Raw genomic sequence first — 14,163 nt, 5'->3', positions numbered from 1 at the left:
GGATCATTTGTACACAAAGCCTCAGTGACATACAAGTTACCTATGTAACAAACCTGCACGTGTACCTCTGGACCTAAAGTAAAAGTAGAAAAAAAATAACAGACTGTGGGTCAAGTTCTTGTTAAACACCAATAACTTTTTCCTAAGCTCTTCATGTTCATGATTCTGTTATTGTTATCCATTACTTATTAACATTTATAAATTGCCTTCCTTTAGGGTTCAGTCTAAGTAGTACATAACTATAAAGTTAATGTTTCCAAACACTGATCTGAAAGGCTAAACATCTGGACTCTGGAGTTAAACAGTTCTAAGCTTAAAACACAACTCCACTATTTGCTAGGTGTGCAGTCTTGAATAACTGGTGTGGCCAATCTTCAGCCTAAACTTTTGCAAGCTATATCAGTGTGGATGTAGCAATGAGTGGACCACTTGGGGTTGTTGTTAGAGCTATAGTAAATGAGAACATGCCTGCACATAATGTACTGAGTAAATATCAGTTGGTGTTTATGCAATGAGGGAGTCACTGCCTTGCCCAAAACTTCATTGTCTAAATTCATTCAAGAAAATAACCTCCTTAGTCTGGCATTTAAAGCTTTCCGCTCTTCACTCCCTACCTCTCCAACCTTTAAACTGATGATCCTTTGCAGAAACTGATGATCCTTTGCAGATCCTTTGTACTTCTGTTAAGCTGACCATTGTCCCACATACACACTGTCTGTCACCACACCCAGCCTTTGTCTGTTTCTCCCCTCCTCATGTCCAAGTCCTTCAGGGCCCAGCCTGTTAGTGTTTGTGAAGCCATCCCAGCAAACCCTCATCTTTAACGTGACCAATATTTCTAAACTCCTGAAGTTTGACACCTTTTGCTGCTCAATGGACCATAGTCAGCAGTAGACAGTAGCTCAGGATAATTCTGCCCATGCTTGGTCCACTCTCCCCTGACCTTTGGTGACTGTAGGGCTGTGCCTTATCCCTCTTGCTGTGCTCCCTGCCAGGGACATGCTTTCTTCATGATGAGAAAACATACCTAACTTAGCTTCTTGATCTTTTTCAAGTTCATTTAAATATGTGTTGGTGTTTTCGGTTTTTTTTTCTTCTTTGATGATACTGATAACATTCCCTACAGGAATAACGTTTAACCTATGAAACACTAATTATTTTCTTTCTTCTCAGGATGAACTGGACCTCACAGACAAACACAGAGAAGCCATGTTTGCACTTCCAGCTGAGAAAAAATGGCAAATATACTGTAGCAAGAAAAAGGTAAGATTTTCATTGTGATTGTGGTTAATTGGAAAATAATCATTGATTCCATTTGCTTTTCCATTTCACCACTAGAATTGGACAACTCTTTGTAATGTGAAAACCAGATTGAATGTGTTATGTTGTGGCTGTGGTGCTACATGTAGCCAGTGTCAATTCTCTGCATGTTGTTTCTATCAACACTTCATTGGGCTCTTTTCCACCTGTAACCATCATTCATAGTCATGTGTAACTGAGACCCAGAATAATGTTTCCTTACACAAGACAAATTCCCCCCACCCCTGTTGTTAACACAGCAGTCTGTATACAGGTGGTCTAGGACCAGGTATGGGGGTCACAGCCCTCTACAACCACCTTCTGACAACTTTCCATTTCATCATCTCTCTGGTGTGGCCCCATCCCATGCGCCAAGGTGACTCTCCAGCCCCTTCATGTTCCAAACCAATGATGAAAGAAAGGAAAGGAGACACAGGCTCCCCCGCTCCCACTTTGAGGGACACATTCCTGGAGTTATACGCCTAACTCCCTCTCATATCCCACTGCTAGTTGCATGGCCACATCCACTGAAAGGACCAAAGTCTTTATTCTGGGCAGTCACTTCCCATTTAAGATCTGGGGGTTCTATTACCTCAAGAGATGGGGAGAATGGATATAGGGGACAGTGAATACCAAAACTCTTCTTAATTCGCTAGTGTCTGTGGCACTAGGCATCACTCCATGGTGACTGTATCTCCTGAAATAGAGTGCACTTTGCCATCTTTTAAACCCTGTAGCAGATTCTGAGGATATCCCTACACCCATTTTCGGGACTAATTCTGTTCATGGCCACCTTTTGCCATTTTCCCTTCTGTTCCAGCAGAGACTTAAACCAGGATGGGGTAGTGGGAAGGGCAGGGCTAGCACCTAGCTCTCCAACAGGCATTGGACACTTTGATGACTCACTCCCGACCCAGGGAAACAGGAACAAACTATACAATAATCCAGTATTTTTTCAAGACACCACTATGAGGGAAACCTTTCACTAGGTGAAACCAATCTGCAGCTTGGGACCTCCATTTTCCCATGTGGCATCTATCAGCATGCCTGCCCCCTTTGCTACCTTGTGTAATTGCCCTGTGCCACTCTCCTGGGAGCATCTTACATTACTCAATAGAGGGATTCTCTCTCTAGCAGTGAGCCTATGTGAGTGGCTCTCCACCTGACTTTATGCCTCTGATGAAAAGGCACCATGTCTTATCCATCTTTGTAACTCCAGCATCTGACACTTTGAAATGAATGCATGATGACTGAACCACTGCATTGTCATTAGTTATACTGAATACTGTCAAAAAATTTAAAGCACGTTAATTTTCCACCTGAGCAATTGTAATTGGTAGAACTGTGTGTCAGATTCAGTTCTGGTGGCCTTTTCTGAGAAATGTGGTCAGCAATAACCCCTCAGTGTGATCTCTGAGCCTCTATCAGGTTATTTCCAAACTGAAGCCTTAAGAATTCTTAATCCAGTAGTAACCAGTAAAATATCATTGTGAAATAAATGTCTTCCTGTCCTCTTCTGCTGTTTCTCTTTGTATACATTGAAACAACTAGAAAACCTCTTTTTTATTGAACTGATTGTCATGGCTCAAGAAACAAATATAATACACTGAGAAAGAATTTTAAAATGGAATAAAATGTGCTCAATTCTGAAACTGGTATTATATAGCCTTTGGAAACAAGGGAACTTTTCGCACTGCCATCTTAAAAACCTGCTGCTATTCCGTGGTGTATATGTGCCACATTTTCTTCATCCAGTCTGTCATTGATGGAGATTTGGGTTGGTTCCAAGTCTTTGCTATTGTGAATAGTGCCACAGTAAACATACATGTGCATGTGTCTTTATAGCAGCATGATTTATAATCCTTTGGCTATATACCCAGTAATGGGATGGCTAGGTCAAATGATATTTCTAGTTCTAGATCCTTGAGGAATTGCCATACTGTCTTCCACAATGGTTGAACTAGTTTACAGTCCCACCAACAGTGTGAAAGTGTTCCTATTTCTTCATATCCTCTCCAGCACCTGTTGTTTCCTGACTTTTTAATGATTGCCATTCTAACTGGTGTAGGGACATGGATGAAGCCGGAAACCATCATTCTCAGCAAACTATTGCCAGGGCGAAAAATCAAACACCGCATATTCTCACTCATAGGTGGGAATTGAACAATGAGAACACTTGGACACAGGAAGGGGAACATCACACACGGGGGCCGGTCGGGGGGGGGGGGGGGGGGGGAGGGATAGCATTAGGAGATATACCTGATGTAAATGACGAGTTGATGTGTGCAGCACACCAACATGGCACATGTGTACATATGTAACAAACCTGCACATTGTGCATATGTACCCTAGAGCTTAAAGTATAATAAGAAATAAATAAATAAATAACCTGCTGCTAGAACTGAGAAAGATAAATCCTCAAGTTGCGGGTATACACAGAGGACATTGTCTATTTTGGCTCATTCTAGTGTAGATTTTTTTCTGAAAATTAGGAAACAATACAAAGGAGGGATTGAGAATGTTCACTAGAGGAAAGAAAAGGGCAGGAAAATGGGAGCAGCTTACTGAGGGGAAAGTTTTCTTCTTTCCCAGATTTTATTACACCCTTGACAGCAATAGAAAGTTAATCATGGAAACCACTGCCCCTTAGATTAGAAAAGGCAAACCCTGGAGAATTGTAATGACCTCGGGCTTGCAGCTGCTGCTCATTTTTCAATTTCCACACCTATCGAATCCCCTTGAAAACTTCATCTCAAGTGTGCATGATGAGGGGTTTGCTTCTTGTAGGAGGATGGATATGGATGTGGCCACTGGCCTCAGAATCCCACTTTTTGACGGATGGGCCTTTCTTAGTACCTGGCTGGATTGCACAAACCTTTGAGAATGCACTTCTACTAGCTTCATTCCTACAGCTTGGTTTCCTTATATGTCTTAGCAACCAGTGGGAAAGCCATTTTAACTCTTTAGGGAATCCCATGGGTTCTAGATTTGCCTCACTTTAAAATGGATGATAGCATTGCTTGACCAAAGATTTTCTTAATTTGAGCTTCTAACACTGTGAAAACTCTACTGTGCCTTTGGTCTGAAACTGAACTTTTTGGGCACTGCAATAAATTGGGAAATACACAATGAATATGAGAACACGAAAACTGAACCAGGAGAAGGATATTATGTTTACCTCTCTTCAGAGAATGTAATTTCCTGAAGGACAGGTTGCCCATTCTCAGAATAGAGCCCCGTGGTGGCCATCCTTAATATTAAGAACAGATTATTTTCCTTGGAACATCTCTCGCATAGCCTTTTCAAATCAGGCTTATCACCAGCAAGCCAAGCCACATCCATTTCTCAGACTGGAGGAAAGCTACACTCCCGGGGCTCTGTCATATTTCCCATCTTTCAAGATTAGAACACAGGGCATTACAGACATTCTCACACATAGTAAAGTCATAGAGTAAGGGGCCTCTGAAGCCAACCGAAACAGATGGCGTGAGTTGGTGAAAAGCAAACTTTCCATGTAAAAATGAACAGAAATTGTGAAGGCCAGTGAGCCTGGGACCTAAAGACAGGGCCAACTTTGGCTCAGCCAAGTGTCTGTTTCCCTGTCCAACAGTGACTTGAGTCCCGGCAGCAGCTATCTGCTTATCAAACTCAGTGTCCATTTATGAAACTTCTCTATATCTCTGGTTGAAAACCTATTTCCAGAGCCAAAATCAAAGCAGAAAATATTTCTCAGACTAAAATGATGCAAAAGAAGTTAATTGGAATTTTGTCTAATCGAGTAATCTGGGGGGAGCATAAGAGACGGATGTTGAGGCCTTGTTGAAAGTTCAAACCAATCTAAAACGTACCGCACTGGTTCGTCATCTTTGCTGTCATAGACTCAAATCTACTGTCTTTTTTTTTTTTTTTTTTTTTAACTTTCATGAAAGGTCCAAAAAGGGTTCTGTTAGTTGGGATGGGGTATTTTCAAATAGGAAATGTTTGTGTTTCTTATCTTTAAAGGTAATTCCCTTTTTAGTTCCAATCACAACATACTCTTTTGTTTAAATGAGGTTTTTCCCGGTCTCGAGCCAGAAACTGCATCTGTTAACAATCTTTTGGATTTTAAACTGAAGCTTTTTAAACAATGAACCATCTGACCACAAAAGGCATCTGGCCATGCTGTATTTGCTTATTGTTAACATGATTTTTAAATCCTGGGAACAGTAAGGAATAAGTCTTCAGAGAGGAGAAAATAAAGTGGGTGTATACATGTATTACGCTGACAGCAATCTTATCAGCACAGGAAGAAATCATCTTTAATTGCTTTTCTGCCCAGAAGCAAATGTACAAGCTGTATCACTTAACCAGTCCTTATTAGTATCCAGAAAATACTTGTACCCCTTCTTGGGCTTCAGAGTTTGCCAAGTAAGTAAATGGGGATGTAGACACTGCTAGCCGTGATGACAGCAGATATTTGAGGCAAAGATCAGGATTTGATGATTGTGCCTAATTTTTCCTGCTTTGTTTCTGATCTCTAAAGCCAAGGCCTAAGTAAATGGTATTAGATTGTTCATATTACATTTCTGTATGTTTTGAGGTCTACTTTGGGGAAGGTGAATTTTTACTCTGCTGCCGAGTGTGTGTTTGATTCTAGCCTAATTAAATCATTCAGTAATCTTGCCTATCCTGGCTGCAGCTCAGCTATCGTGATTTCTGCAAACTGTTGATCTGGTGCTAGGTACATGCTGAAGACATCTAGGGAAAGTGGCTGAAAGTTCAGCTAGTACTTTTCATTTATTCCTTAATTTGGTTTGTATACCCTGACTGGATCAATTCCTGACTCTTACCCACAGAAAGGAATTCGTTCACCACATGCACAAAAAGATTAAAGTTGTATTGTGTGTGGCCATTGGGATGCAGTTCTTTCAGTTCCTGGAGAGCTGAAGCCCTCCTGTGTTTGCAGTGCTAGAGAGGCAGTAGCTTGATCAAAACACAGATTTACACAGATTTAAAGAAACATATGTTAAAGTAGTGGAATTAAAGACAAAAGAAACCATCCATTTTCTACACAAAGTAGCTGGAAAATGAGGAGATGAGATGAGACATTGGTCTTCTAGTTCTTCCCAATATCCTAATGAGAAAAGGGGTAAACTGGGAAGGGAGGCAGTGGCTGGGCACTGGGCCTAAAGATGTGAGAGGGAAGATAAGTTAGATGTCCTCTTCTTTCTTTTACTGTGGTTGATTAAATATACAGTAGAGTGAGCGCTGGATTTCCAGGTGCCCACTTTGCTAGGTGTTAAGATTTGGGAGAGGGAACCAGTAAAAGGGAAAAAACTAGACTTCAGTGACAATATTACTAGACTTATTCAGAAGTACCTGGTTTGGTCTTCTGCAATTGAGTTTTTAACTCTAGTGGTGGGTTCAAACTGGCATTTGTACTCTTACGTGATAAGAGCTTATAGAAAGTGGCAGAAGTAGCAATGATTAGAAAGAAATTTGTCTGCCTTTCCTCTCTACCTCTCTAAAGACTATATAAGGGAAGCACAGTAGCTGCAGGACAACCAGCATTCTAGACTCTGCAGGCTCTGAAATTCTCTGTCTTATCTACGTAGTCCCTGGCATTGAGAGATGAGGATTTGTGTATAAGCCCAGATGGAAACAGTAAGAAATAACAAGTTTTGAGTATCTGGTGTTTTACTCACCGAAGAAATGCAGTTGGTAAAGGGTAAGGCAAGTTAGTGTGTGATTTGTTTGATGTGTATTGAGTATCTTTTCTGGGGCAGAGAAAACTAGACAGAGAATCTAGACTCTTGGCTAGATTCTGAGGATGATTAAAAAAAAAAAAGCCAAATTTCTTGGAGTGGATGGTCTTGGTAGAAGAAGCAGATAGAATCAAATTATTAATAAAGTGTTGTCATAAGCTCCATAAAAGGGTAAGCAGACAGGCTCTCGGGCACAGAGGAAGGAGAAACCAACCTCTAGGGGTATGTGTGACCAAGACAACCATTCCTTTACCACTTTGACCCACCATTGGTTACAGCAGTGAGAGTTGATGTTGTGCTTTGATCCCATCATCTAGAAACCGGCTCCTTTTTCAACATTTGAGCTGTGTTCACATGTACTGTACACTTTCCCTTTTGATTTCTATCTTGTTCTCTGTCCCTTTTGCCATTGCTTCAAAGATCAAGTTTGGACTATTGACCGAATCTAATATTTACTAAACACAATTTGTAGAGCCTGTTAGGAAATCTGTAAAAGGCTTGAACTTTTGAACAATGAAGTCAGTGCAGGGGAAGACTAAAATAATTGAAGCTTGTTTATTCTGAGAAAGAGAGAGTCAGATGGAAACTCCATCTACTGGTTCAGTGGATATGCTCCAGTGAAACTGTATTATTGATCAAAATATTACCAAATTCCACTTGGTCAACAGGAGCTGCCCCAAGCCCTCCCAGTAAAAACCACCTTGCCAATCTGGCCCTTCTCCCAAGGGCCCACCAGTGTTCCCCTAGGATTCTAAGGACTGAAGGGCTAACTCCCAGCATGGCACAGCCAGGAACTTCGCTGCCCTGTTCCCACACAGCATCACTGGTCTTATTATTCATGGATCCCCTTGTTATACTGGTTGACCAACATTTTGAACATTGGCCTGCAGATGTTGGCCAAAGCCATTTGGTAATGTGTGTCTAGAGCTTGGAACATTCCTCTTCTAGAAAGTGATAAGAGATGCAGAAAAGGAATTATGTGTGAGAAAGTTTTTGGCAATGTTGTCTCTAAAAGCCAATGACTGTAAGCAACTTAGAGAAGTATAGCTACACTATAGCCATAGTCATACTATGCGTGCAGACAGCAGAGCGTCTTGTAGCCAGTGAAAAGTCATGTTTCTAAAGAAATTTTAATGACGTGGGAATCTGCTCAGTGTGTAATGGCAAGATTTTTAAAAAGATACAGTAGTCTCATCCCCTCCCATCCGTGGTTTTGCTTTCCACAGTTTCACTTACCTGCAATCAACTGAAGTCCAAAAATAGGTGACTACAGGACAGTAAGATATTTTGACAAAGAGAAAGGGAGACCACACTCATATAACTTTTGTTACAGTCTATTGTCATTGTTGTTCTCTTTTATTATTATTCTTGATAATCTCTTACTGTGCCTAATTTACAAATTAAGCTTTATCATAGGTATGTATGTATGGAAAAAAGCGTATATAGGGTTCAGCACTATCCAATATGAAGTTTCAGGCATCTACTGGGGGTCTTAGAATGTGTCCCCCGCAGATAAGGGGGGACTAATGTGTAAAACTTTGTAATTAGTATAATCAAATGTCTGCCAAAGTGTATATAAAGAGGTAGGTGGACAGAAAAATAATTGTGAGCTTAGATTGTGGGTGATTCCAAATTTTATGAAGCATATTATTCTCCCTCTTACCTTAAAGTAGTTTTTCCTGGTTGCAAAAAATAAAATTGCTCTGTTTAAAAATGCATGCAATGTATTTTATATTAGGTTTTAGCCAGAGAAGCGGGACCACTGGGACATGGTCTGTTTCTCTCTGTCTCAATGGATGTGGTTCAGCTTAGCCAGCTTGAATCTTACAAAGCCACCACATATTTCCATTAAAATTAGGAGGAAAAAATAAATATTTAAAATGCAGCCAATGCTTGTGTTGTCAAGACATTGTTGGCATATTTTTTCTTTGTCCAGTTCAATCTCTGTCTCTCATTGTCTCTCACTTTTTACTCTTCCCCAGAGAGAGTAAAACAAAGATTAATCCATAAACCACGCAGTTTTTGAGCACCATTTACCTATTTAGGCAGTGACTCTGAAAACGTAGTGATACGGTCCTGATGAGATGCCCTCGGTTTTCTGCCCAGAAACCCATTGAGGCCATGTTTCTCATTGCCCTTGCATTCCTAAGTGCTATAATCTCAAAGCTAGTGACCCATTTCCTTTCTTTATTCCCTCTTTATTGCAAAAGTCAGCACTATTAAAATGAACACCAAATTTTAGATATGAAGTGTGAAATACTGTTCAAAGATTCTCTGCCTCTGACAGTCAAAAGAGTAAAAAGTTATAGTCTAACAAAAGGCAGTTGTTTTTTGAATATTTATTTGCCTCCTTCCTCTAATTCCTTTGTTTAATGATACCAGTGTTGGGTGTTATTTTTGTTTTCCTCTCAGCTTTACCACTCATGTCATTCCAGCTGTGTCCCTACAACCACCCCTGCCTGTGTATCCAGAATGGTCCTGTGCTCACAGTGTGTGCATTTTCATAAATGTTGCTTCTCAGTAGATGCTCATTCTCCTTAACAAAGCAGCAGTAAGTGAATGTACTCATAGGCTGAACCAAAAGATTAGCTGTCTTTTCTCTTTGGTGCATGGAGAATTGAATAAATCTGCAAAATTGTGGACAAACTTTTGGAGCCATCTGTTGGGGTATAACATTCTGGTTCTGTAGCGTCCTCTTTGGGGATGGATCTTCTCCAAAAGCCTTTCAATCCAGGGATCTTCATGTAGCTTTCCTGAATTACATTTGTCCCTCATAATTGTGCCAAACTATAGTATAATGTATGTGTAATACAATTTTTTCTAAGATAAATAGAAGCCAAATAAATACTTTACATAGTTAAAAGCCATCTAAAAAGTAATCTTAGAAGGGAGGATATATCCATTTACTAGTTGCATGACCCCGGGGCATGTTAACCTCTCTAATTTCTCACTCTTCTGTAAAATGAGATTAACTTTATGGGGTTGTAGTGAAAATTAAATGAGATAATATGATTTAGTACTTATCAGAGAGCTTGGAGGCATGGTAACATTAGCTATTGTCATAGTCAATAGTAACAGTGATGACTATGCTTGTAATGGTAGTATGAACTGAGTTTCTGCTTATTCACCCATATGCTGACCTGGGATTAATTTCCATTTTCTTGAGTGATGTTGATGTCTGGTTTTCTCAGACCAATAGTGATAATTTCAAAAGTGTTAAACTGCAGGTTATTTCAGAGGCAGAAATAGTAAGTTAGGAGGTTCTGTTATAGATAAGGGAAGAGACCGAGAAAGTCACTATGCTTAGCACCAGAAGTTAGTAAAAGGAGGATTCATTTGGCAAAAGTTCTAGGGCAGTAGTGAACAAAATGCAGTCCGTTGGCTTTTGGGTGGGACCCTGGACCTGATTTCCAGAATTAAGGAACACCCTTAATTTATGTTAGGGAAGTCTCCGGTCCAGAGAAAGTCAGCCTGCACTGAATTTTTTTTCCTCTTAGCCACGTGCCCTCCACAGTCCTTCAGCATGCTACTGACCAGGTGTAGCCCATGGAGGAGCTCACATGAGTGGGTTTGCTTGGCAGGCAGTTGTCAACACCAACTGAAGTCAAGTCTGGAAAGTGGGTATGTGTGAGTTTGGCTACTTTTTAAATAAAATTTAAATTCCACTCTGCTGTCTAGAAAAGGCAGGTGGTTGATGAATATCTTCAGTTTTGAAATAAAAGTATTTTTTGATGAAAACATTGCTGCTGCTGTTGTTTGCAATGGGGGAAAATCCTTTTATAGGACCCGACACAAAAATATTTCATTAAGTAAGCCAATTTTTACAAATAAGTTATTAGGTTGGAGTGAGCCAGATTTACAAATACCCTGTTAAGCCATGAAATTTGCTCAAAGTTGCAGCATTGTAATTCAATAGTGCATTCTAGCTGTGTTATTTCTGAAGTGAACAAAACAAAACTTCAGTGTCAGGAAGATAATAAAATAACGTTTCAGCACATTTGGAGATAATGTTATTATTCGAAGTCTTAAACCTAATTACCAGAGCAACTATTCTAGGTTCCAATAAATTGACACTCTGAAAATTTCTAAAAGAAAAAATAACCTCTGACAATTTTCCTCTCAATTCATGAGATAAACTATTGCTTTCTGTTTATTTAATTTTTATTGTGAAAACGTTAAATGTACAAAAAAGTACAGAATATAATAAATACCCATATTTAACAAATGCTAATAACATTTTACCATATTCACCTCAGATTTTTTTAAAAAAATAAAACATAAATATAGTTGAAGCCCAAAGGTGACTGCTCTTCTGAAGGTGGTTTTTGTTTCTGTCTTTTACTTATCCATATATTTATAGCCTAACTCCATGTGCATTTATTCCTAAACAATGTATGCTATTTCTCCATTTTAACTGCTGTATAGTATTCCATTTTATGAACATGCCACAGTTTAATTATTTTTATCCCCATTAGACCATGCTTGTTTTCAGTTTTTCTTACTGTTTAAAAAATACTGTGTTGAACATGTTTGTGCATATGTTCAAGAGTTTATCTAGAATAGACACCTAAACATGTAGTTACTGAGTTGTTTGATATTAACATTTTCACCTTTAATTGCTCTTCAAAATGGCTATAACTTACACCTGCAGTGAATTAGTTGTCAGCCATGTGAAGAGTTGATACTGTCTGAGGGAAGGAAACTAATATCTCATTGCTCTGATCAATCATTTTATAAAAGTTTAAATGTTTCCAGTATAAGAAACTGTCATTAAAGTTTTTCAGTTTTTCCCCATAAGTCTCTCAAATCAAATTGATGTAAAAATTACTGTAATATAAAGTGCTCATTAAAAACAAAAACTCAAGGTTTAGAAAATGAAAAGTATTCTATTCAAATACATGCAAAGCCATACAAAAGTACAAAATATGACAAGTATATTGAGGTCTAGACGAGTGAACCCTACACAGAGCAAACCAATTAAATATTGAGTGAATTGTTCATATTGTTCAAATATTCATATTGTTCATATTGTTCAGATGAACAATTCACTCAATATTTATTTGGTTTGTTCTGTGTACAGTTTACTCTTCCTTTCATCTAGACCTCTTTGCACCCTGATTTCCAGACCAGGCAAATTATGTTTCCATCTTTAGCAAGCTCTTGACTGATACTTCATCACTGAACACAGGAAGTTCCTCTGAGGCAGTTGCCACTTCCCTGGTTGGTGACTAAAGTGCAGGTGCAGAATCAGCACATCTGCACAAGCAAGCAGATAGACTGTTGCTGAACTCACGCAATCGGCCCCTTCTTCCTCTAGCCAGAGCAACTTTATCTTGAGCATTTCTTTATAAAAATTTTGAGACTCTCTCCTCTTCCTTGATTCCTTTGGATATTCAGAAGTTGAGAGGTCTAACTTGCTGTCTATCCCCCATTCCTAAATTTTGAGCTCATTTCTACAGACAAGTCAATTTGTGGATTTGGGGGTTGTTGATTCCTTAGCCTGTAAATACTTTGTTCTTCACAGAATTGTAAAACCAGTGAAAAATGTGTCTGCTTTGTGGATCCATCTCTCCTTGTGCTTTCTACTACAGGTTGAGTATCCCATATCTGAAACTTTAAAATCTAAAACTTTTAAAGAGAGTGCCAACATGACTCTCAAAAGAAATGCTCGTTGGAACATTTTGGATTTAAGATTTTCAGGTTTTTGGATTAGGAAAGATGAACAGGTAGGTATACTGCAAATACTCCAAAATCTGAAAGAAAAAAATCCAAAATTTGAAACAATTCCAAAATATCCAAGCACTTTAGTTAACCCAAACTTGTATTTCTTTAGTGAGTAACACCCCTTCACTCAAGGTCTTGCATTCCCTGTAACTGAGGAACACCAGGCTGGAAGAGAATGTCCTTGTGTTTGTATTCACTTGTAGTCCAACCATAACAAAAATAAGTTAGCAATATACAGCTGAGAAAAAGTAAGACAGATTGGTTGGACAACCCAATTAATGGGGAGTCATGGAGAGTGTGAGGGTAGTTTGTCCTGTGGAGCTCTCTTTTTCCCTCTCAAGTGGGGGCTAGAGAAGCCACTCCCTCAGCATTCACTCAGGGCTTGTCACTCATGCCCGCATTGGTATTGCACAGTGGGAAGAATGCTCCTGTCTTGGCTCCAATTCCTGGAGGAGACTTGGAACGTAAGCTCTGAATGGCAGTCCTGGAGGACAGTGGTTCTTGACTGCCACAGAACAGCAATCTTTGGCCCCCAAGTTATTCTTTTTTTTTTTTTTTGAGATGGAGTCTCACTCTGTCACCCATGCTGGAGTGCAATGGCGCAATCTCGGCTCACTGGAAACTCCGCCTTCTGGGTTCATGTAATTATCCTGTCTCAGCCTCCTGAGTAGTTGAGATTACAAGTGTCCACCACCATGCCTGGCATATTTTTGTATTTTTAGTAGATATGGGGTTTCACCATGTTGGTCAGGCTGGTCTCAAACTCCTGACCTCAGGTGATCCACCCACCTTGGCCTCCCAAAGTGCTAGGACTACAGGTGTGAGCCACCATGCCCAGCCAGCCCCTAAGTTATTCTTAAGCAGGTTCCTTTTAACAGCTCTGGTGCAGGACAAATTTGGCTGTGTGTCAGTTGCTGAGGTTGGAGTCCGTGACTGTCTTGGAGCCATCCATAGTCGTCACAGAATGCTTATCAACAGTGCTCTGGTGGAACCAAAATTCTAAATGTGACTGTGCAAGGCCCTTTGAACACCTTGCCTGTGCATGTTGAGGAACAAGGGCATAGCTCCATTTTATTTCCAAAATTCTTCAATCTGCAAGTGCAGAATTTCACTAGGCATGAAAATGAACTCCTGTAGTGTCCTGTGGAACTCAGAGTGAGTTTCTTTAGAGAGTCTGAGCAAATAGTTTCAGTCATCTGAGTAAATAGTCTCTGATGTATATCTCACGTCTGAGAATCCACAAGTAGCTGTTCATTCTGGTTACCACCACCCCAGTGGTCCCTTGAGGGACATACAGCACAGTAGATGTGCTAGATTGATGCACACCTTTTGTTACAGCATTTCTTAGAACTGTGGCTTCCTGCCCTGGTTAGCAATGGAGTACCAATAACCTCAA

The 14,163-nt window shown here is 39.8% G+C and overlaps 1 protein-coding gene across 2 annotated transcripts in view; it reads left to right on the top strand.

The window, feature by feature from the left end:
- DAAM1 (dishevelled associated activator of morphogenesis 1) overlaps positions 1–14,163 on the top strand; it is a 187,476-nt gene that overhangs the window by 105,569 nt on the left and 67,744 nt on the right. For both annotated transcript variants that reach the window (XM_023231543.2, XM_023231552.2), the window contains one exon: positions 1,174–1,263. In XM_023231543.2, the coding sequence (XP_023087311.1) occupies positions 1,174–1,263 (90 nt within the window). The remainder of the gene's footprint in view (positions 1–1,173; positions 1,264–14,163) is intronic.

The sequence above is a fragment of the Piliocolobus tephrosceles genome, chromosome 6 (genome assembly GCF_002776525.5).
Source record: "Piliocolobus tephrosceles isolate RC106 chromosome 6, ASM277652v3, whole genome shotgun sequence".
NCBI classification, from domain to species: Eukaryota; Metazoa; Chordata; class Mammalia; order Primates; family Cercopithecidae; genus Piliocolobus; species Piliocolobus tephrosceles.
The sequence above is the reverse complement of the archived record's forward strand: the minus strand, read 5'-3'. Positions and strand labels throughout refer to the sequence as shown.